Raw genomic sequence first — 21136 nt, 5'->3', positions numbered from 1 at the left:
GTCGATCCGGCTGCAACTGTGGCCTGCGGCCGCAAATTCTAACCAGCGGATGCAGCTGTTGCTTGTTGCTTGTATGTAGGTGTAGCTGTAGCGGTATGTGGCTGTAACTGTCGCCGTACATAGCTGTCGCCTGTAGGCAGCTGTAGCTGTTGGTACGCATATGTACGGTATAGCCGCCCACGATGGCGGTTCCGCCGAGTCACGATTACTATCCTTAGTATGTATGTACTGCTTCATCTTCTCCATCTTCTCATGCTGCTGCTTCTGCGGCTTCCTCGTAGCTACTGCCGCCCACTCTACTCTGCTCTAGTAAGTCGGCTTAGGGCGGCGAACAGGTCTTCGATCTGAGACTTATGCGCTCACGTGCCCGTGCTGTGCCCGTGTCTGTCTGTGGCTGTGTCCGTGTCTGTGCTCGTTCTCATGCTCGGCATAGTCGGCGCTGCTAACTACCCTCTACGGTACCTGGTTGTGTTGAGTACGCAGCAACTGCCTGGGAATGTGATACATCGCACCCCGTCTCCACCCGCCATTCCTTTCGATTCCATTCCGCTTCATCCCGCACCGATTCGTTTCGTTTGCGCACTCGACCTCAGGGCGTCAGACCGTCGATGCATCGGCGCGAGTGCACTCCACGGACTGCCACGCCGCTTCTTTCGGGCTCGGGCTCGGGAGGGGGCCCGCGGGGAGGGGAGGGAGGGTGGGGGGAGGAGGGGTGGGGGGTGGGGGGTCTCGGGCGATGATCGATCGCATCGACGGGGGCGTAAGCGATTCTGCCAAGTACTCTACTCTACCTACTCTACAAAGGTTATCGGCTGGGCTGGGCTGGCTGGGCTGGGAGGCTACTGGTGTGTGGGTCCTGGGACTCTGGGAGAGGGGCTTCGGCTCCGGGACGTCGCGCAGCGCCGCGCTGATCGCTGATCGGTTCCCGAGGGTTCGTCACCTACTAGTACTCTAGATAGCACTGCGACTGCACAGCACGGTACGGCGCGCGACGACATCGGACATGTGGGCGAGACTCGCGAGAGATATAGTGTAGTATAGTAGGTACTCTATTCTACGCGGGTTGAGATACGGACTGACTACGGATAGGGACATGAACAAAATGGCTACGGACCTACGGTGCTGCGGTGGCATTCGCCGATGGCGACGGGATCCCGAGCGTACCGGATAGCGTGCCGGTGGCGGTGACGACCGATACGCCGGAGGGAATGGTGAACCCTGGGGGCAGGGTGAGCCCGGGCGGGAGAGTGATAGTAAAGTTCGGGGGCATGCTGAATCCGCCTGGGCCACCTCCACCGGGGAACGTCATCTCGAGGGGGTAGTCCATCTTCGCATCGATGCCTATGCTAAGGAACGCGAGCACGCCGTCGTCGAGCTCATCGCCCAGGAGCTGGTAGTCGGCGAGCGCATCGTACCCGGTGTTTTCCTGGTGGAAGATGAAGTCCTACGTGTTCTTGAGCCGGTTGATGGTGTTCTTGCTGTACGGCAGCGCGCTGTCGATTTGTGTGAGAAGCGCCTCGGGGAAGAACACCTGCCCGATGTGGGTCGTGTTGCCGCCGACGTACACACGCTTGCGCCGGTCGATAGCCCCGCCGACGTGCGCGGCGATGTGGATGTGTGTCGCCCGTCCGCTGTACCAGCCCGGGAAGGAGGTGGTCATGTGCATTATCTCGTGGCGATCTACGGTGGAGGTGTCAGTCCGGTCCCATTAAAAGGATCTGGGGGCGCCCCTACCAGTGGGGTGCAATCCCCGATTCAACGATTCGCCAACGGTCTGCTCCACCTCAAAGCCCGAGTACTTTCCAGTGGTCTATGTCCGCCAGTCAGTCAGCCATACCATACCATTCACCCCCCCGCGCTCCAAGGGTAACCAACATTGCAATGCCAAACATCAACCATAACGTTCGGAACCGTCTCGCACGTGTTAATATCGACAAACTGCAGATCGAGCAGCAGCGGCACGCCTCTCTCGCCCTCGCCCTTACGTATATCGCCGTGTATCAGCTGTTCCTTGACATCTATCCATCCACGCACGCATCAGCGTCGCCGCGTATCAGCTGTTCCTTGACATCTATCCGTCCACGCACGCATCAGCGTCGCCTCTTATCCCCTCCCCTCCCCCATCCCCCATCCCCTCCTCCAAGCTTCCAGAGTAAACCCACAATAAGGCCCAATCGTAACCTCCGGCGCCAGAATACACGGCTCGCTGCCGTTCCCCTGGAGCTTCGACATCGGGCGCGGGACGAAAGCGCGCTTCTCGACGCTACGGCGGGAAAGGTACGATTCTATCAGCTCCGCGCGCCGCGCGAGCCGGTGCGTGGCTAGCTCTCGCAACCGCAGCTTGTGCGAGCACCGCGAGAGCGCCGCGCGCGCGTCTAGGTGGTAAGCGCTGCGTCGAGCGAGCGCTAGGGGTGAGGTGGCGCCGTGCGCGGATACGAAAGACTGGAGGCTCAGGGCGAGGAGGAGGGTGGGGAGGGTGGGTAGAAGGGCCATGGCGAGGAGAAGGAGCGTGGGTAGGTAGGTGGGAGGGAAGGAATGGATGCGGTGCGGTGCTGATGATGGAGATGGAGATGTGGAAGAGGGTGGTTGATAAACACTTCTGCGTCCCCCTAATGGCTCTATCTGAAGCATTGCACGTTTCTGCTAGCATGATAACTACCATTACTACTATACGTCAATCAATATATCATCATACAATCCACGGTACGATAGAGCCCATTTTCCCACCACTCAGCTCCCCGCCGCCACACTCCACCCACCTACGGAACCAGCGCGACGCCCTAAGTTGGCAGACACCATCCTTAATATTTATTGCAGGACCCGCAACTGCTTTGACATATATTGACACTTGGCATTCCTTCCTGTGTCTTAATATCCTATGCATTGTTATGTGGTCGGGGAAGAAGGGGAGGGGAGCTCTGGTAACGGTTGGTGATCGCACAGCCGCGGTCGTCGGCCGAGCGTTGCGGATAGAGCAATAGCACGCACGACATAAGATCTTCCCCGTTTCCTCGTTTCCCGGGCGATATGGGTATGTATCTGTCGGACAAGGTTCCCGATCGTACCGGCGGCTCGGGCCCTGATTCCTGAAGGGGAGCCACTGGACTCTGGAGTGAGAATGCGAAGGCGGGCCGGCTGGACGGGTCCCGGAGACGAACGGCTGGCGGTAACGTTGCCGTTGCCGTTTAGGCACGTCTGGAAGCTGGTAGACGGCCGCCAGGCTCTACTCCAGCATACTACAATGCCAACGTTAAACCGAACTCTTGGGTTGCGTTTTCACATTGGGCCAAGCAGTGTCTACACAACTACCTACCCGAAGCACGTACCGAGGCATAAGGCTGCTGGGACGTTGATTCCCCCCACCCTCTATGTTTAGCCGCATGCGGGCATACTTACTTATTGACTGGACTAGAAGATATATTGCAGGCAGGATTGGGGGAAAAGTGCAAGTGGGGCCGGCGGCTGGCCGGTGTGCACTGTGAGAGGCGTGTATGTAGAGTGATGATCTGTGGGTGATGTGTACTGGAACTGACGACGGGATGGGAGGGCACACGGCGTGGTATTCTGTGCTGGTGCATCAATGATCTTGGCGGTGGTGTATGGAGGACGGACGGATATAATGGTGTCTCCCTCTTCCCTATGTGGTCACTGGTATAGCCGATTCCGTGGCGTCGCTCTTTGGCAACGGAGGCGCATCACTAACTATCGCTCCGGCGGGCTCTCGGTCTCGTCTTATGGTGACTTACTAGAGTAGGTACCTAAGGTAGCTCGTCCACTGACGCAAACCACCTACCATCTATGTGTTTAGGTAGACTACCTCACCTCACCGGCTATGTCAAGGCCCGGTGAGCTCGAATGCTCTGCAATGAAGCCAAAATACTGCTGCTGCTGCGCTATCTTTATCGTTCGTCATCAGATGCATTCAAAGTACACGGCATATTGTTCGCTTGCAGCGTTGTGGCAGAGTGTGTCCGTCGCGGGGGGAAACCACCACTTTATAAGCATCAAGTTCATATTTCCAGCACGGAAAAAACCCCCGCGTGGTCTAGTGGTCTAGGCCACGCAATCGGCAAGGGGAGTTGGGCGGAAGCTCCCGGTTCAAACCGGGGTGAAAGACTCAGCTCTTGGGGCTTCCAAGCTACCCACCGGGGGTGGTTTTTGTTTTTGTTTTTGTTTTTGTTTTTGTTTTTGTTTTTGTTTTTTGTTTCGGCGTGATGGAGGGAGCACTGGTTATATGGATATCACTCGGTAATATCACGTGATACGTTTTACGCTACCGGCTGTGGAGGAGAGAATCCACAAGAAGTACTTGGTTCTTGCCATGATCTTAATAATTTGCCTTAAGATCGAATGTATATACTCTAAAGACTGTTGGAATACTCGGTTAGAACACTATATCCGGAAACTTTCTTGGAAAGCTCGTGATGACCAGTGTCTTATACCAATGGGAACAGTAAGAGCACTGGCTAGCCGTAAAAGGGGAGCCGTGGCCAGATGACGATGGTTCTGTTATGCGGAGCGCGGAGCGATGGAGGAGTCATCGGCGAGAGGAAGCAAATGTGGTTAGTAGTGGGCATCGAAGTTGGTGGCAACCAACGTTGGCTGGCATGGCAGGGTCGTCTTCTTCTTAATCTTCTTCCTATTCTTATTCTTCTTCTTATTCTTCTCCTTCTCCTTCTTCTTCTTCTTCTCTCTCTTTCATCATCTACCGAATAGACGATCAACCTCCATATCTCCTCTTTCTTCTGTGTGTGCTCTCTTCTCGATCCGCCTCCGGCCTGGAAGGGTGTTGTCAAATGAGCCGTCCGCAAAACTGTCAACAGCGACAAGAGTGAGAAAACATCAATTTATTGTCACATACCTACGGCCTTTCTACTAGTAGACTATGGCGACCCTGCTACCATACCCCACCTTCCCTTCCAGCCGTCAACAGCGACAGTTCTAGACGACGTCACGTACGGCCGCCAACGGCCGAGTGATCCGAGCCGGGGGGTACGCTGTGGCGAAGAAACCGTTCCAATTGGACTCACCAATTCTGCTTGTCAGTGGCCACGTATGTTACGGGTTCCCACGCACGCTGGGGACTGCTCAGCACTATCATACCTACGCCCTCCGAGACCGTGTGAAACCCTGCCGTGACCGACTGAGCCACCGCTAGGTATCGACCTCCTCCGAGCCGCGAGCAATCTCCAGCACACCCTCCCTGAGCAAGCAGGACGTTTGCAGAATTTAACGGTGAGTCGACGTCGACGATGAAGCCGGTGTGCAGTTGGAAGGGTGCTCATATGGAAGCAGCGTTATGATTACTTGGAACTTCATCAATAGTCACAACAGGAGCGGAAAGAGTGCTGTACTCGTAGCACTTACGCTCCGCCCGGGAGGAAAAGCTCTTGCGACACCTACCACCGGCGAGCGAGACTATATACGGGCAACCATCCCATCATCCGCATATCCTCTTTTTTTTGTTTATTCATTGATTGCATGCGCACACCAAAGAAATAACACTAGGAAAAGACAACTTCCGCTCCCTCGACTCATCCGCAGCCCCAACTCGCCCCTGCCCCAACGCAGGTCACTAGTCCGCCTCGCCGCCTCCTGCCTCTTCATCAGGGGATGCCATGAAGGAAGGTGTGGGAAGGAACAGCGGGCGTGACCCCGGCTCCTCGACCTCAGCACCCTCCTCCTCCCCTCGCCTCAGCTCTGCCTCCCTTTCTTCCCGCTCACTGAGCTCCCACTCGGACACCTCGCTTGCTGCGTCTTCCTCAGCGGCCTCATCCGCCTATCCTCGAAAGCCGTTCCACATACCGGAGCTCGCATGATGAGTGACAATCCATGATCCGGAACTCATTTACCGAGACGACGCACTAACCTCGGCCCCGGGAGTCGGGCGCACATCAGCACATCACCAACGTCACGCACGTTCCTTCCTTCTTCCTTCCGCAACCATGTCCATGGCGAAAATATCCACCCCGCGGTTCCTGACATCGCTGCGCGCGATCCCGCACCTCCCACCGAACAGCTGGTACTACCTCGCGTCGGTGACCTTCGCAGTGCTGAACCGGCCGCTTGAGATCCCCGCGATCTACACTGCGGCGTCAGCTGCTTCGGCTGCTTCGGCGGCGGCGGTGGGGGGGTCTCCGGCGGCAGAGCGCGCGGTCCTCGACCGCACGCGCGAAGCCCTGCTCAAGGCCTCCGCCATCGGCGGCCTGCCCAGCTCCATCAACGCGCTGAACGCGCTCAAGGCCGTTGTGCCGCCGGAGCTGCTGGACGCGCCGAGTCCGACTGCGCGCGCGGAGGGCGTGCGTATGCACGCCGGCCAGATGCTGTGGGAGAGTATCTATGGAAAGGTCGGCCCGCGAGTCATGAGCGGTATGCGCAGGAGCTACGATGATCTCGGCACCGTCGCTGCGCTGGTATATGCGGGCGTCCTCGCTGAGGAGGCCGTGTTGTCGAATAAGGAGACTGGCTGGGTCCTTGTTGCGGGCCTGGTCACCGGTGGTGAGGCTTGGGCCGCGCAGAGGAAGGGGCATAGAAGGTGCGTGGCGGGGGTGGGCCGGGCGAGTGCCGCGGGGTGATCGGTTGCTTACGGGTGGTAAACAGGGGGTGCGTCAATAACGGGGCTACGTGGGAGGAGGTCGAGGCGGTCGAGACTATGGCGGAGAGGATCGTCGACGAGGTAAAGCGAGTATCGAGAGGAGAGGAAGACGAACTATTGAGGGCAACATAGACATGTCGGGATTGATTTCACTCGACAATCCGCATCTACATACGGTATCTAATTCACATATGGCATATGCATCTTCGCCTATGGCATATGCATCTTCGCCTATTCCCACACGTTCCCTTACCATTGAACATTGAAGCCTGACCGCTCGGGTATGTATGTACATAGAGTACCGGCACAATTGCATCCCGACGTGCGGTGCCGGAACCCACCGGCCACAGAGCACAGGCCACAGCCCTATGTACCCGCGAGCAGGGCACACCTACATACCTACTATACCAGGTATTATATCCGTCAACAACAACCGCGCCATGAATCTATGTAGAATCTAGATCTTACTCGATATACGTATGCCGATGCGCGCAGATGTACCTGCTCTTTGTGCCTACCCATGCACCTACCTCATACCTACACACATCCCTAGATATATTAAATATGTAAACCCGTGTAACCCCCCGGACCCGGATAGGGATTGCCGAGCGACTTTTCGGGACGCCCGATCCTGGCTTGGTCTTGTCTTGTCTTGTCTGGGGGCCGGGGGGACGAACATGTCTAAGTAGAGTACATTGTATTATATCTACCGAAAGCTTGTTAGTGGCGGGTGCGAGGTGTGTCACAGGCAGCGCGGGCAGAGCGAGCAGGACAGGCAGAGCAGGTGGAGTGGAGCGGAGTGGTGAGTGGACCAAAGCAGGTAGGGTAGCCAAAGCAGGGGCACCACCCCCCAGGCCCCCGACCCCAGGCCCCCCGGAACATCCGGTACGGTAGAGTATTACTCCTACTCCTACTCCTATGTAGAGTACGTTCATCCGCCTATGTGCCTACCGTAGAGTAGAGTAGAGTAGGTAGGTAGAGTATCTTTCGGCCGGCCGGCTGGCGAGAGATTCTCCGCCCCATGCCGCCATGCCGCGATGCGAATGGTCCCTCGTTCCGTCGTAGGCATCGCTCTACTCTACTGCTCTTCCTACTGCAATGATCAATCGCGCGCCCATTGGCGATGTTCCAGATTCTGCATTCTGGATCAGTTCTGTAGGCAGCATAGGTAGGTTAGTGGAAGCACTGAAGATCACTCAATCCGCTTTTGGGGGCGACGCGTGGTCAGTTGGAGTCTTGGACACATGAGGAAATGCTATGACATAGATGTAGGTATGGTCGGGAATGCAATGATGATTAAACCAAAAAAAAAACAGCAGAAGAGAAAAAAGCAGTGACATGAATTATGAACAAGACAGTGAACGTCGCAAAACCTGTCGTATGTAAGTACCTACAAAATCATGAATGATCACCAGACGATCTCACGATTCCCGCACAGTGCACAGTGCACACAATCACATCACGTCCAATCGTGTTGTGCTGTCCATTCGCATGAAAAAAAATGAATTGATTCCTAAAAACCCCCCCAAATAAATATCCGTAACCCCAAATGCGCCCAAACCCAATGCCAACCACCAGTCCACCACCACCACCACCACCGAGAAAACCCCCAATAAAACTAATGACACAGAATTCCGCCCAACCTCGCAGACTCCGCGATCGCAACCAGCAGCGAGCGAGTTAAAAAAAACAATACCATATTACATATCCCCATGCGTGCCCCAAAGGTGCAAAATAACTCCATCCCCCTGGAGTGCCCCTTTCCAAAAGGAAGTATCCAGTTAAAAAAAATCGTAAATCATCCAACTCATGGAAAAAATGAAAAAAGAAAGAACCAAAAAAAAGAAGAGTGAAAAATAACGCCTGGACCCATACAGAAATGGAAGGGACTAAAAGATGCAAGAGGAAGGTCCGTCTCATCGTACCCCTCCGATGAGGGGAGTCGCCTCACCGCCCCGGCTGGGTGCGGAATCCAAAAAGGCCTCAGCTCGCCGCAGGGTCCAGTAATCAAGGTCGGACAAGTCTCCGACTTCGGCGCGGACTTCCCATTCGGTGCTCATCATCATCTCGTCCTTGCACAACATCTTGGGGCCATCGTAGACTACTAGACACCGTCTTTTGGTGACCATGTGTTCTGGTGATGCGCCCCATCCCGCGGGAAAGTGCTTCTTCTTCTTTCTCCGCCTCAGAGGCTTCGTGATGGCGTTGCGGTCCCCTAGGCGGCTACTGCCAGATCCGGACCTCTTGATGGTCTTCGCCTTGGACCGAGTGGTGGGGGCCCGACGGTTCTTGTTGTTCTTTTTGACGGGACCACCGACGTATGTCTCGTCCTTATCCTCGTCGTCGTCCATCTCGTCGACATCTCCGAGCTCCTCGTCGTCATCCTCGTCATCGTCGTTGATGTGTGCAAAGTCCTCCTCGAGATCCTCGAGTTTGATTTGGGAGAGATTCATTTCGTTGGCGGCGGCTGCCGGCTCCTCTTCCACAACCTTGGAGAGAACGCAGTCGTCCAAGTGCTCGTAGAACTGCTGCGCGGTGGCGAAGGTGATGCTGCAAGTGCTGCACTTGCCGCTCGAGAAGTGGTTCGAAAGGTCGTCCTCTTGCAATCCCTTGCCCTTCGAGCTCTTCTTCTGTCTACCGTTCGGTGGTGTCTGCTCCACGTGGTGGACAGCCATGAGATGCCTCTTGAAGACATCTGCGCGGTTGAACGACTTCTCCATCGCCGAGCCCGAGCCGGGGCAGAATCCGCATACCATGGTGCCTTTGTAGTGAGTCAAGGTGTGGCGCTGGCAGTCGTATTTGCGCGCGAACCCTTTCTTCGAGTATTCACAGGTAGCGATAGGGCACTTCTCAGGTCTCTCAGCTAAGTGGGTGTATTGATGGGCGCGGAGGTCGCGGAAGCACTTGTTGCATTCGAGGCAGAGTGTTTCCTTTGCGTCCTTGGTAGGAGGATTTCCTCCGGCCGAGCCGGTAGCACTGTTGATGCTTTCCGAGGTGCTCTCCGCTCTTGCGTGTCTGTGGGAACAGTTGGATTTCTGAGAGGGCGATCGACTGGGTGGGTATCCCATCCCGCTGGGGATATACGTTTCCTCTTGCTCCAAGTTGTTGACGTGCGGGGATCCCATGGATCTGTGGGAGTGTACCGATCCGGTCGAGGGTCTTCGCGGCGAGTAAGGGATGTGTCTGGTGTACGCTTGGTGACCGGGGGTGAGTCTTCCGGTCTGGCTGTGTTGTCTTCTCAGGTTGGGGGATGGAGGGCCCGAATGCATCGTACCCCAGGTGGGAGAGCCGTACGGGGAAACGGCCGAGAGCGGCTGCTCGGCGGGAGGCGAATTGGACACCAGGGAAGGGTCTATGTCTGGTGAAAGGGTCAGCCCTCGTCGCATATGCGAATGAGAATGGCGCGTACCGGTGAAAGCAGGGTCGACGACACCGAAGCTGCGCAGGTGGTCTTCAACGCCGACGGGAGGGTTGAAGGGCGAACCTCGCACACTGCCAGCTTCGGAGCCCGATAGGCCACTCCCAGATCCATCGAAGCCGCCGGCGGACGTTGCGGGGGAAGCAGAAGGTGTCGTTCGGTACTCACTAGGATGAGGAAACTGATTCGCGTGATAGGAGAGAGTCGGAGGGTGGATCAAGACATCGGGGGCGGATGTCAACGACTCGGTCATGTAAGTGGAACGAGGGATATCGGAAGCCCCAAAGTGGCTGTAGGCCATGTGGTGGTCGAAGCCGGGGGCGGAGGAGGTTACGGGAAGCTCGTGTTCGATACCGGAGGTGCCGAGAGAGTAGAAATGAGTGTTCATGTTGCGGGCATCCGAGATGTGGGATTCTCCCAAGACGCCTGGGAAGGAAACGTCGGAAAGGACCTGGGGGAAAAGATTGCTGCCGGGGTGGGAGAAAGATGGTGTTCGATATGTAGTGGCATATATAGGATCCTCTCCGAAAAGCACGAAATCGCCGTGGTGCTGTTGCTGATGTTCCGACCCGGAAGACGTCGGTCTGAGAGTGTGAGCGGCCATGTTGTTATTGATATTGCGGTCGAGAGGCCGCTCCGACGAATCCGGTTACTCCAACCAAATTTCCAGGATGAGAGCCAGCTGAGATGGATAGCTTGTGTTTCGGCAGCAGACTGTCACACCATTAGCCTAGGTTCCGGGTTTCCCTCGAGAACGGCAATACAAGCACTCCCGCTTGACGTCAAAAACAAGGACAGGAGTTTACGGCTCTAACTGGCTGGTGCATTGGGAATATTTATGACAGGACGCTACGGCCTACGGAGGGGATAAACATAGCGAGGGAAGCACTAACCTTAGGTTCGTACACTGTCGAATAGTGGCTACTGGCAATGACGCTATCGGGGGCTCTGGTGAAACAGCAGTGGCAAGAACAATAAGAGTTATCGAAGCAGATATAAGAGATGTAGGGGCTTGAATATTCGTAGAGTCCAGTGTTGCGGTGAGGGCGCTCAGTGTGGATGGGGTCGCCGCAGTCTGCCTCTGAGTGTGCCTGCTAAGGGACGGGGTGGGACGCAAGTGAGATCAAACCCGACAGCGAGGGTGGTATTGATCTGGATCGTAGGGCTGGCTGGGGGGGTGGGTGAGGGATGAAGGCGGACTTATACCGAGTCAGATGGACGGGGCTACTGCTTTCTATATCTGTTGGGAGCACGGCGAGGGATCGGGGTGTGGGGAGAAGAAGTTTATGTAGGGTAGAGTAGAGCAGTAGTGGAACAGCGATTGGGAGGGAGGGGGGGGATGGCGCGGGAATTCGAGAAGCGTAGGCAGAACGACAAGTATAGTAGAGATTGTATATAATGTTGAGCAGTGTGCAAAGTTCTTGTGACACTGGAAAAATAGCGAGTTGGATAGATAGATTGGACTGTCTGGCACCACCACCACCATATTCACCACCACCACATTTCACCACCACCACCACCACCACCACCACCACCACCACCACCATATTTACCACCACCACATTTCACCACCACCACCACCACCACCACTCCGTCTTGTCTCGGACATGGTTGCCTGCCGGGATGTGCTCTGCCCTGCGCTTGTGAGGGATGGGGGGGTGGCAGGATGTGGTGGCCATGAAGATCCTGGCGTGCTGCGACCCCGAAAGCGGTCGAGACCAGCATCCCCTTAGCCATGTTCAGTGTTTAGGCGGGATATAGGCGGGCGGGCCACACAAGCAGAAGGTGAGGTGTGGGTGCGAATGGGTGTGTGCCTGCGGTTTCTGGGATGGGTTAGCACCCAAAGCCACGGGGCGATTGGACAGCCGATGCATGACATCAACCGGGCCATCCACTGCGAGACTGCGAGATGTTATGCTGGCATGTATGTAAAGGAGATACCGTCGAAGTGGCCCGCGAAAGGATCGATTCGAAGAGGCCGGACAGAACGGGCGGGACCACAGGGGGGAACGGGAAAGGAGTAGGAGGAGGGAGGGATTGAGAGAGGGGAGGGGGCCATTCTGTTGTCGATTTTTCCCCTGCCGGCCCGAGCACTGGACCCTGGCGAAAAGAGACGTGATGATGGTGGTGAGAACAAGCATCAGGCGTAAGTCTGTTGGCAGTGGCAGACATCGGGTATCCGCTGAGTGCATATACTTACACAAATGTAGTTCTGTGGCAGGGCTGACACGACAGCGGGGGCGAGGAGAAGGGACGGACGAAATGACCGCGTTGGCTCAGCACGATTAGAGTACTGTACTATACCTACACCGCATACACTACTAGATGCCAGCATATATCTCCTAGTTACCACCGTGCGTGCACACTCATACGCCTTACCCGTATACACAGTGCCCGAGTATGGAGGTGTGTATGAGTGTACTCAGTTGCTTGCTCTGACTGTTTCCGTTTCGTTCGCGCCGTCGAAAAGAAAAAAGAAGGCATGTCCGTGACCCTTCATACGGCTTCCCGCGCGCTCGCGCTGTCGAATGTCATCCGCGTTACAGATGGCCTCGGAGAACGGGAAGGTGGAGGCAGTGAGGGGGCGGGGCGCGAGGAGCGAGGACGAGCGAATTGTCATTGTGGAGGATTCTGTTCGGTTCCCGTCGGCAGCGCATCGGCGCATCGGAGCTCACCGCCACCACAAGCCACGACAAGCCACGAAACACCACACACCAAACGGCGCCGGCAGTCCACAGCCCCTCGGCTCCGCAGCAGCCACAGCCACAGCCCTGCCCAGTACCGCAGACCCCCCCATCAAAATTTCCAACCCCACGAAAATAGACTCCGCCGTGATCGATATTACTCCGCGTCGATTAGTCGCCAGGCACGGCCTACGGTACTATACACTTCGAAGAATCGAAGTTCGTTCCATGGATTCCTGGAACCCCATCGCGCACCCGACCGAGGCCATTTGGTTGCGGCGATTGAAATGCTGCACTTCGCTTGCCGGGCACGGTGTCGAGTACATAGAAATCCGCACCTCGACACGGACATCTGTCGCTCACCGCCCCAGATCCCCCCCATCCCCCCGGAGTAAGCAATTGATGATCGAGAAGGCTCCCGCCCGCACCAGGCGTGACACACCGATTTGCGATCCGCGCGAGCCCCTTTGCCTACTTGCTGCTTGCTCTGTTTCCAGACATCCTCCAAACCCTCCCCCCTCCCCCCGGGAGTCACCGTACGTACCCGGACGACTCCAACGCAGCGGCAACTAGCCATTGGGCCCCCCCTCAGATCCCGCCCTGTCGCCCCGCAGCGTCATTCGTGTCCCCACGCTCTCATCGGCTGCGATCCTCACTTCCTGTGTCTCCTGGCTGGAGCACCTCGAATACCTCGAACACCTCGAACACCTCGAAAACTCCTCCTCCTCCTCCACTCTACACACTCTACTTACTCTACTCTAGACCAACCCGTCCCGATGTCAAAGGAAGAACCCCCCGCCCACCCGCCCCGCGTGTTGGGGTTAGATTCGCTGGAGGGTCTGCAGCGTCCACGGCGGCGATTCGCCGACCAAGCATGCAGCTGCTTGATCGGGACGCTGTCGAACTGCTGTCTATCCCGATGCGGGATACTATTTTCTCGTTCCCGGCTCGTTCCAATGGCAGCGCTGGGTTGCGGTGTAACATCTGCGTGTGACGGCCGAAGTCGTCCAATCGCCCCCCAGGCTCCCACCGCCCAGTTACACCCACATCCATGCCTCGCGAGATTTTGTGAGACGATTTTCCGGTTTCACTGGCCCGCCCCCCTCCACCTCCCATTTCTCGAGAATGCGAAGCCTCGCGCGGCCGTGCAAACAAGCGAGATAGAGAGAAAGGCAGGGGAACTTGCCGCCACCAAAGGGGGAGCGGGGGGAGGCAGCCCTAGGCATGATCGTCAGCCGTCGTCGGTGTCTAACTGAAAGGATCCTTTGTTACAGGATGTACTCGTACACAACTACATACCAGTGCTGTCCCAGACTCTCTCCCAGTATGCCTCTGCGCGGGCGCGTCTTGCATGAAGCCTATCTTTACCCATGGCCACGGCCCACCCCCGCCACTCGCTGCCAGCAACTCCGTGGCCCACTCTCTCCCCACAACCCGGCTCAAGGAATCCCCAGAGTCGAGACAAGGTTGCGGGAGTAAGTCCTTGGATATAGGTATAACAGGCGCTGTTAAACATCGTCGTTGGATACCTAGACTGCGATACCCTCCCCTTCCCCCCGCGCCGCCGGCCTGAATGCGGGTCCCGTAGGCCGTGGCGTCGAGATCTGGAAGGCCGGATGTCCTCGCAGAGTCGCAGGACCCTCCCTCCTGCGTCAACGTTCGCCGGCAACCGTGACGACAACGGAGCCAGGTTTCTCGATAGATTGCCAATCAAGCCGACCCGCGAAGCCTTGCGCGGCTTCCTCGTCGCTATTCGTCAGTGTGGCGAGTCCTGGGGGTGGGAGCCTTCTGCGCACGCCTCTACTCTAAAGTAGAGTACCTACTCTACTTTCAACCGATATCGCTTGCTTGCTCGGCGCTCGCTCGCTCGCTGGGAACTGCGGACTACGGTATAGTTAGATACCGTATGTAGTACTCTTACATACTCTTACAAAGTAGCTTCTCCAAGGAAAAAGCAAACACGAAAACGTGCTCACAAGGACACCCACGCACCTTCTCCTTTGCGAACGCGCGCAGTAAGTAGAGTGGTTGGAGTGGTTAGATTTGCCACCCGCCCAAAGTTTATCGTATGATACTCTCTCATCGAGACCGAGCTTCCCCCCTTTGCGGCTTTGTGGCTTAGGGACTGCCCAATCAGTTCGCGGGGCAGGTCAGGGAGGGACCGCTGCGGAAAAGTAGGCTGGTGGGCTGGCTGGCTGGCTGGATGGATGGTGGCTCCCACATGATGCGGTACATCATGTGGAGGAGTTGCCACTAGTTGTAGTAGTAGTGGAAGCATGTAGAGATGTATCTGCCACCCTACATACACATACCTATCCGTCGTGAGGATCGTCTCCGCATACCAAGTACCTGTACCTAGCTTCGTATGTAGTCCACCTATCACACGCGCTCCACCTATCAAGGAAGCGAGGAAGCGAGGAAGTGAAAGGCAGATGGATGTCGGTGAAATAACAAGGCTGCGCAAGATTTGATGATGAAATTCCCTACAACACCAGCACCTACCAGCACCCACCAGCACGGCCACCTGTGAACGGCAGAACACGGAATCTCAAATGAAAGAAAGAAGAAAGAAAGAAGAAAAGAAACAGTTTCGAGAATGGCACGCAATAAGAGCAGGCACAACACCCTCTCATACACTTCATATCAGACTCATCATCGGGAGATGAAGGTTGGGTGTATACTCTATTTTCGACCTGATTGAATCCGGCGGGCGGGGTTGACCATTTACCGTTTACCGTCCGTCCGATGACTCGTTGGGTCGTTGAGAGAGAGAGAGAGAGGGATTTTTATTGGACCCTAACCGGCGACGAGCAAACCATGCGTAACACCCACCCACCCACCCACCCACCCACACACGCTCACACGCTCACACGCCCCCGCCATTCGTAGGGCCGTTCTTATTTATTCTTATTCATCCATCCACTGACGAGGCGCAGAGCACGCAGCAGAGCACGCAGAGCGGGCAATCGCGGTGCGGTGCAGTGCACACTTGCAGTGGAAAATAAACAAACAAACAGACAGGAAAGAAAAGAAAAAGAGAAGAAGAGGAAAAAGAAAAGGAAGAGCAGGAAGGAAATACAGAAGAAAAAAGAAGATATGGATGGCTAAGCAGGGTGCATCATCATTATCATCATCACCTTCGTGCCCGGTGCAGTGGCATAGACATGACTGGGTTCAAAGCTTGAGTCTCGAGGTGATATTGGAACGCTCGCGCAGTCGGATGGACTTCTTCGATGATTCTAAAGATGGAATATATCTATGATCCAGAAGTAGCACTTAGCAACGCAGCCAAAGGCCCAAAGGCGAGTCGGTGGCTGCTTTTCCGCTTACGAGGATCTGTCTTTAGAACTTCAGTCTTCTGCTCTCTGGCTACTAATGCGCTATACCGCCTAGGGAAACAAGATGCTTATGATGAGGTAATGCGTATGATGCTTATGATGCAGCAGCAGCAGCTGGCGATGATGATGGCGGGAGTCCCCATGATCGCGGGCCGGCTTCGTCTGGAGAGTCGAGACACGAAATGTGTGCGTGCCGTAGTAACTATGATGCATATTTAGGCTGGGCGTACTAGGCATACACACTGAAGATTGACAGCCTTCATTCTTTGTAATGCAGCCGTCGATGAGGGGAGACACTCGACACACTCATGGCCTGCAGCAGCAGCAGGGGGAGAAAGAGGAGTATGACTGCCGCAGATCACTGTGTTTGGCGGCAGACATTAGAAGTGCTGGTCCATCGTCGACGTCTTACCCCCGGCCCCCGCTCACAAACGAATATTCGAGCACAGCAAATCAGATCACCTAGCTGGCAGTTCTTGAATCTCCAGTGACCTCGTTGTCTATCTGTATTTCTGTCCGTTGGCCAGCCGACCAGCTGCAAACCGGGCTGGTAGGGCTTGTAGAACCATCGTCACGGATGTACCGTAAGAGTACGTTTATAGCGCCCTACCCAAAGTTCAAACGTTGTGAAATGGTTGGGTGATCTTCCTTCCTTTTCCTCCACCGCCTCCTACTCCTGCTCCGGCGCACACGCTGACCGATCAACCGACCTCCCGCCACGATTTGCCGTGCGTGGTTGCGTGGTTGCGTGGTTGCGTGGTTGCGTGGTTGTGTGGTTGCCTAGCCTCCCCGCCGCACCATTCGGCCACGATGGCAGATGCAGATAGATGCTTTAGAGATGTTTTGCACTCATGATCGAGACAACGTCGACAACGACAGCAGCAGCAACAACATTCCGACGTTCCAGATCCTCGGGCGCTGCAGGCATGCAATGCGCATTGCGATGTCGGATCCTCCGCCCCACTCTTCGACTCATCAGCCAGCGTGCATGCGTGCGGGCGTACGTGCACGGGAAGTTGACGTCGACATGCTACATATATGTCTACTGACATACAAGTAACAAAACCTCCTGGCGGTGAGAGATGAACTGCAATTCTGCAAGTCTGCAAGTCTGTAACCAAACCAAACCAGAGTCCTGGACTCCTCAGCCATCTCATGCCAGTGCCAGTACCTATGACTGCCTACTCCTCGCTAAAATGCAGCCTGAAACCCACGGGTCATGCCGGCGTGGAATCAAAATCATCGTGGCGGGACTTCCGACGAGTCAATGATGCAGGAGATGAGCGCGGAACGGCAGTAGTGGTGACTAGTAGGTACGGTACATAGCCTGCACCCGCCGCCGCCTCTTCTTGCCACTGGCGCGTGTGTCCAGGCGTATGTGTGTGTCACGAAGGCGCGGTAACTTTTAAGACACGACGGCTGCTGGTGGGGTGTGGCAAGCCTCGTTTACCCCTCGTATCGTACGGATTGTATTTATGCCATGCTGCACAAGTATCTAGCGTATGATACCTAGGCATGTAGTTGGGTTGCATCAGTATGTTTGTGGGTAGGTTTGATAGGCGGGTATGTAGGCTAGAGTATCGTACCCCGGCGTTCGTTCGTTCGTTCGTAGAGTAGAGTACCATCGTGCTGCGGCCTAGTTACAGGCCCTGCGCCAATCGGCTGTTGCTCAGAGCTCTGGCACGCTCAACTCGGATGAATCATAATCCTCCTGCCAACCATAGGTATCATACTCCACTTGGGTTCTTGCACGAAGAAACGGATGCCTCCAGCGACAGTGCGACACCGTTGAGGATTTCCGCCGGCGCCGATACCGGTACTCTGCTTGCTTCAGCCTTCCAGCCCGCGGACGCACGTGCTTACATGCCGTATGTAGCACACCGGAGTATGGATATACCGGTAGTAACATAGGCACTCGGGATTGTATGTAGCCATCGGTTGGCAAAGCATGCCTGTCATTGCCTGCCCGCCAGCGCGAGACCAAGCGCGGTACCTCTACATTCTTGGCGGTTCTTAGCCGATGTGTAGAGAAGCCTTGGATCGTCTGATCTGATCTGACTGCTACTCTACGATAGGTCCTACATTACTAGTATACACACAGGACACGACTGGAGTATATAGATCACTTGATTCAACACACACTCCTCAGACCTGCGATAAAGTACTGACTTACCTATCGACGCTGAGATCGTTCTGAGTACATACAGAGCGAGAGGATCCATCTACCCCACCAATCGTCGCCATCCGCGCCGGCTTACCTATCATCTCCAATCCTCCCATTCGACTGTGGCCGAGGTGGTCGCACGTATGTTCTGCAGACTGCGAGTCAGAGACTCAACGTAAGCCGCTACGGGGAGGGGGGGCGCAAAGCACTGCCCCATACGATCGCACATGCATCCGTGCATCCGTGCTTGGCCCATAGGGAAACACCTTAAATTTTCTTCTTCCTCTGACATGCATAAGTTAGCTCACGTATGTAGCCATAGCGCTCCACCCAACTTAATCTTACCGAGCCTGGCTTGGGCCCATCGCGGCGTGGGGTCTAGTTTGCTGGATGGGGCCGGGGGGTTCAGCTGGTCAAGGATCTTTGGGGAATAATTGCGACGACAACATCGCAACACCACCACCCACCAAAAGAGCGAGCGAGCGAGCGAGATTCGGCTCGTCCGATGGGGGGGGGGGGGGGGGGGGGGGGGGGGGGGGGGGCGCGCTGTACGATTGTTCTTTTTTGGGCAATGGCGACTCGGAGAGACGTAAACGGTTAAGCTGTAACTTGCTTCACCCAGAGGAGGAAAGAAGAGACGGTGTGTTTCGTTTGTTCGTTCGATTGCTGCGCAGCCTTAGCCGGGCCGTTCAACCCCCCGCCCCAGCCCATGACGTCTGCATTAGCTGGTCGGTTTCCAAAGCGCAAAGTAAGTTCGCCCGTTCGAATCGAACAATTAATCCCTCCGACATGTCGAGTAGAGTATCTAGAGTACATACCGTATCCACATACCCAGCTGGGACAAACGGGTACTTGTGTATACTCTAGCACAGCCGGCGCTGCGGATATTTTTTATTCCACAACAACGATCTCGATCACAGTAGGTCCCAAGAATTTTCGAAACAACGGCGATACACGGCGGGGTTTTCCCAGTTTCCTAGGAAGGGCACGGGCACTGACCAGTGGGGCCAGTGGGGCCAGTGGGGCCAGTGGGTCCGTAGGGTGGAAAACGACCCGACGATGCGGTCGATCACATGTATCAAGCCTTCTGGAAATGTTTATCGAAGCCCGCGTCGGCGTTGGTGTGCCAGGGAAGGGGGTGGGGCTCAGCATCACTCACATCGTGCGACCTGACTGCTGCTTCCGCGGGGCCAATCAGACGGCGTCCGTGTCGGTCGGCAGTGCGTGAACAGGTAGATATCATACATACCGCCGCCGGCTGATTCGACTACAGGTGAGGGGGAAAAACTAGCATAGCATACACAGCAACGTATGTGTGTATGGTATGCATTGCACAACAGGCGGTCGCAGGCCGCAGGTCTCAGCCTTATGGCCTGCAGAAGCTTACCTACCTGCCCCCAACTCACTCACTTCCTCACTCCCTCCCTCACTCCCTCCTTCACCTCGCCTCACCTCACCAGTGGCCACCCCGTCCCACCCCCCAAATGCTGACTGATTGACTAATCGACACACACCCTCCAGATGCTGACTGACTGACTGACTGGGTAATTGACACACACCCACGGTATTCGACTCCGCGTACATACTGGTTCCTTCCTTCATACGTCGGGGTCGTTTTGGGTTTGCAATCCCACTCGAAGATAGCTGTCATCCTAATCTGGAAGGGAGTGGGGTTGGGTTGGGTTAGATTCGATTTCGTATTTGGTGGGTGGGTGCCGGGTTGTGCCGCGGCCGCGACCGTATGTATGCACTTAGTTGCTCGCCCTTCCTTCGTCCGATGACTTCCAGGGCTTCGGATTGGCTTCCTTCCTGCTGGCAGGTATGTAGAGTATGGAGGTATGTAGATGACCGCGGGCGAATCATAGAGCCAGAGCGGTTGTTACTGTTGCTGCTGCTGCAGAGTATCGAGATTGAATTGCTTCTGTGGAATGCACCGGCCTTGTGTATGTACACCACATACATAACAGTATACATAGAGGTATTGGTAGTATTCGTAGTATCAATGTATCAATGTATCATATGCAGGTCGGTCGACAGCAATGGTGTTTATGCCGCTTCCCTCTACTCTACTCGCCTCTATTCGAACCAACCAAAGCCCAAAGCCTATGCATCGTCATCGTCATCATCCAGATGATAAGTACCTATCATACCTACCATACCATACACACCAAGTTATCGCAATCCAGGCCGCCGGGCCGCCAGGCTGCCACGCACAATCAACGGGAAAATAATACCGACTCGTCTCATCGAATCGATGGGCAGTCCTGGGTCGCCGGTTTCTTCTAGGAAGGCAAGTTCTGGATGTGGACGTCGTAGCCGGCCCATGTTCGTGTCAAAACTCAAAACATCATCCGTTTCGACAGTGAAGGCGTCCGTACATGAATAAGTGCGTACTAGGAGGGTATAACGATGTTGACGGTTACAGACTTGCAGTGGATATTATGATGATGCATCGATATCCTCCCCCCACGAGTGAGAGGGTGCCGAAACAACACACAGTCCTGCGATAATGAGAACCTTGGGTACGAATGTATGCAGACAACGATGGGTGGGGAATGCCGTGCGATGAACTGCATACCCTGCTGCCTACCTGTCCTGTCTGCCTGCCAGCCACGCAACAGTGCCCACGCCGGAACTCCTAGACTCCCACAGGCTGCTGTGCGGGGGGTTCCCTCGGGGGCCCACAAACCACTGTATGCAACGTAGGCACTTCACTTTTGCCATCCAGAGCAGGTATACAAAGAGCGCCTCAATGCGCATGCAATTGACTCTGGAAACAGAGTAGGTAGTCACTGCCTAGTAGTGTGGACAAAAGCGACGGGCCTGCGGGAGATAACCGTCCTGACTCCTGTTCGCGCAGTGCCCACATGCCTTCGCGAACACGCATGGTGTCTCCAGTGTCCACCGCCGCCCCCGCCGCCGCCTACACTACCCCTC

General features: G+C 55.7%; 5 protein-coding genes across 5 annotated transcripts; 2 read left to right on the top strand and 3 right to left on the bottom strand.

The window, feature by feature from the left end:
- Nucleotides 1-1114: 1114 nt before the first annotated feature.
- BZA05DRAFT_471073 (Intradiol ring-cleavage dioxygenase) lies at nucleotides 1115-2493 on the bottom strand (the record flags this gene model as incomplete). Its single annotated transcript, XM_051487940.1, has 5 exons — nucleotides 1115-1444; nucleotides 1532-1680; nucleotides 1735-1810; nucleotides 1876-2018; nucleotides 2163-2493. The coding sequence occupies 5 exons, from the start codon at nucleotides 2491-2493 to the stop codon at nucleotides 1115-1117; spliced, it is 1029 nt and encodes a 342-aa protein (XP_051342903.1).
- Nucleotides 2494-5903: 3410 nt separating this feature from the next.
- On the top strand, nucleotides 5904-6914 carry BZA05DRAFT_348047 (uncharacterized protein). The gene is made up of 2 exons (XM_051481224.1): nucleotides 5904-6535; nucleotides 6601-6914. The coding sequence occupies exons 1-2, from the start codon at nucleotides 5946-5948 to the stop codon at nucleotides 6725-6727; spliced, it is 717 nt and encodes a 238-aa protein (XP_051342902.1). The 5' UTR covers nucleotides 5904-5945; the 3' UTR covers nucleotides 6728-6914.
- Nucleotides 6915-8511: 1597 nt separating this feature from the next.
- BZA05DRAFT_441568 (uncharacterized protein) lies at nucleotides 8512-10617 on the bottom strand (the record flags this gene model as incomplete). Its single annotated transcript, XM_051486674.1, has 2 exons — nucleotides 8512-9953; nucleotides 10005-10617. The coding sequence occupies 2 exons, from the start codon at nucleotides 10615-10617 to the stop codon at nucleotides 8512-8514; spliced, it is 2055 nt and encodes a 684-aa protein (XP_051342901.1).
- A 941-nt stretch (nucleotides 10618-11558) lies between these two features.
- BZA05DRAFT_386682 (uncharacterized protein) lies at nucleotides 11559-12640 on the bottom strand. Its single transcript, XM_051482508.1, has one exon. It carries the CDS (start codon nucleotides 12203-12205, stop codon nucleotides 11753-11755), a length of 453 nt encoding a protein of 150 aa, XP_051342900.1. The 5' UTR covers nucleotides 12206-12640; the 3' UTR covers nucleotides 11559-11752.
- On the top strand, nucleotides 12325-13466 carry BZA05DRAFT_162081 (uncharacterized protein). The gene has a single exon (XM_051479096.1). The coding sequence runs from the start codon at nucleotides 12542-12544 to the stop codon at nucleotides 13268-13270; it is 729 nt and encodes a 242-aa protein (XP_051342899.1). The 5' UTR covers nucleotides 12325-12541; the 3' UTR covers nucleotides 13271-13466.
- The last annotated feature ends 7670 nt before the right edge of the window (nucleotides 13467-21136 follow it).

The sequence above is a fragment of the Tricharina praecox genome (assembly GCF_024521635.1).
Source record: "Tricharina praecox strain CBS 144465 chromosome Unknown BZA05scaffold_3, whole genome shotgun sequence".
Taxonomy (NCBI): domain Eukaryota; kingdom Fungi; phylum Ascomycota; class Pezizomycetes; order Pezizales; family Pyronemataceae; genus Tricharina; species Tricharina praecox.
This window is presented reverse-complemented; position numbering and strand designations above follow the sequence as displayed.

Coding starts and splice junctions, on each gene's coding strand:
- BZA05DRAFT_162081 (XM_051479096.1), top strand. CDS start 12,542: ATGTCATCCGCGTTACAGATGGCCTCGGAGAACGGGAAGGTGGAGGCA.
- BZA05DRAFT_348047 (XM_051481224.1), top strand. CDS start 5,946: ATGTCCATGGCGAAAATATCCACCCCGCGGTTCCTGACATCGCTGCGC. Junction 6,536..6,600: donor CAGAGGAAGGGGCATAGAAG/GTGCGTGGCGGG, acceptor GGTGGTAAACAG/GGGGTGCGTCAATAACGGGG.
- BZA05DRAFT_386682 (XM_051482508.1), bottom strand. CDS start 12,205: ATGCACTCAGCGGATACCCGATGTCTGCCACTGCCAACAGACTTACGC.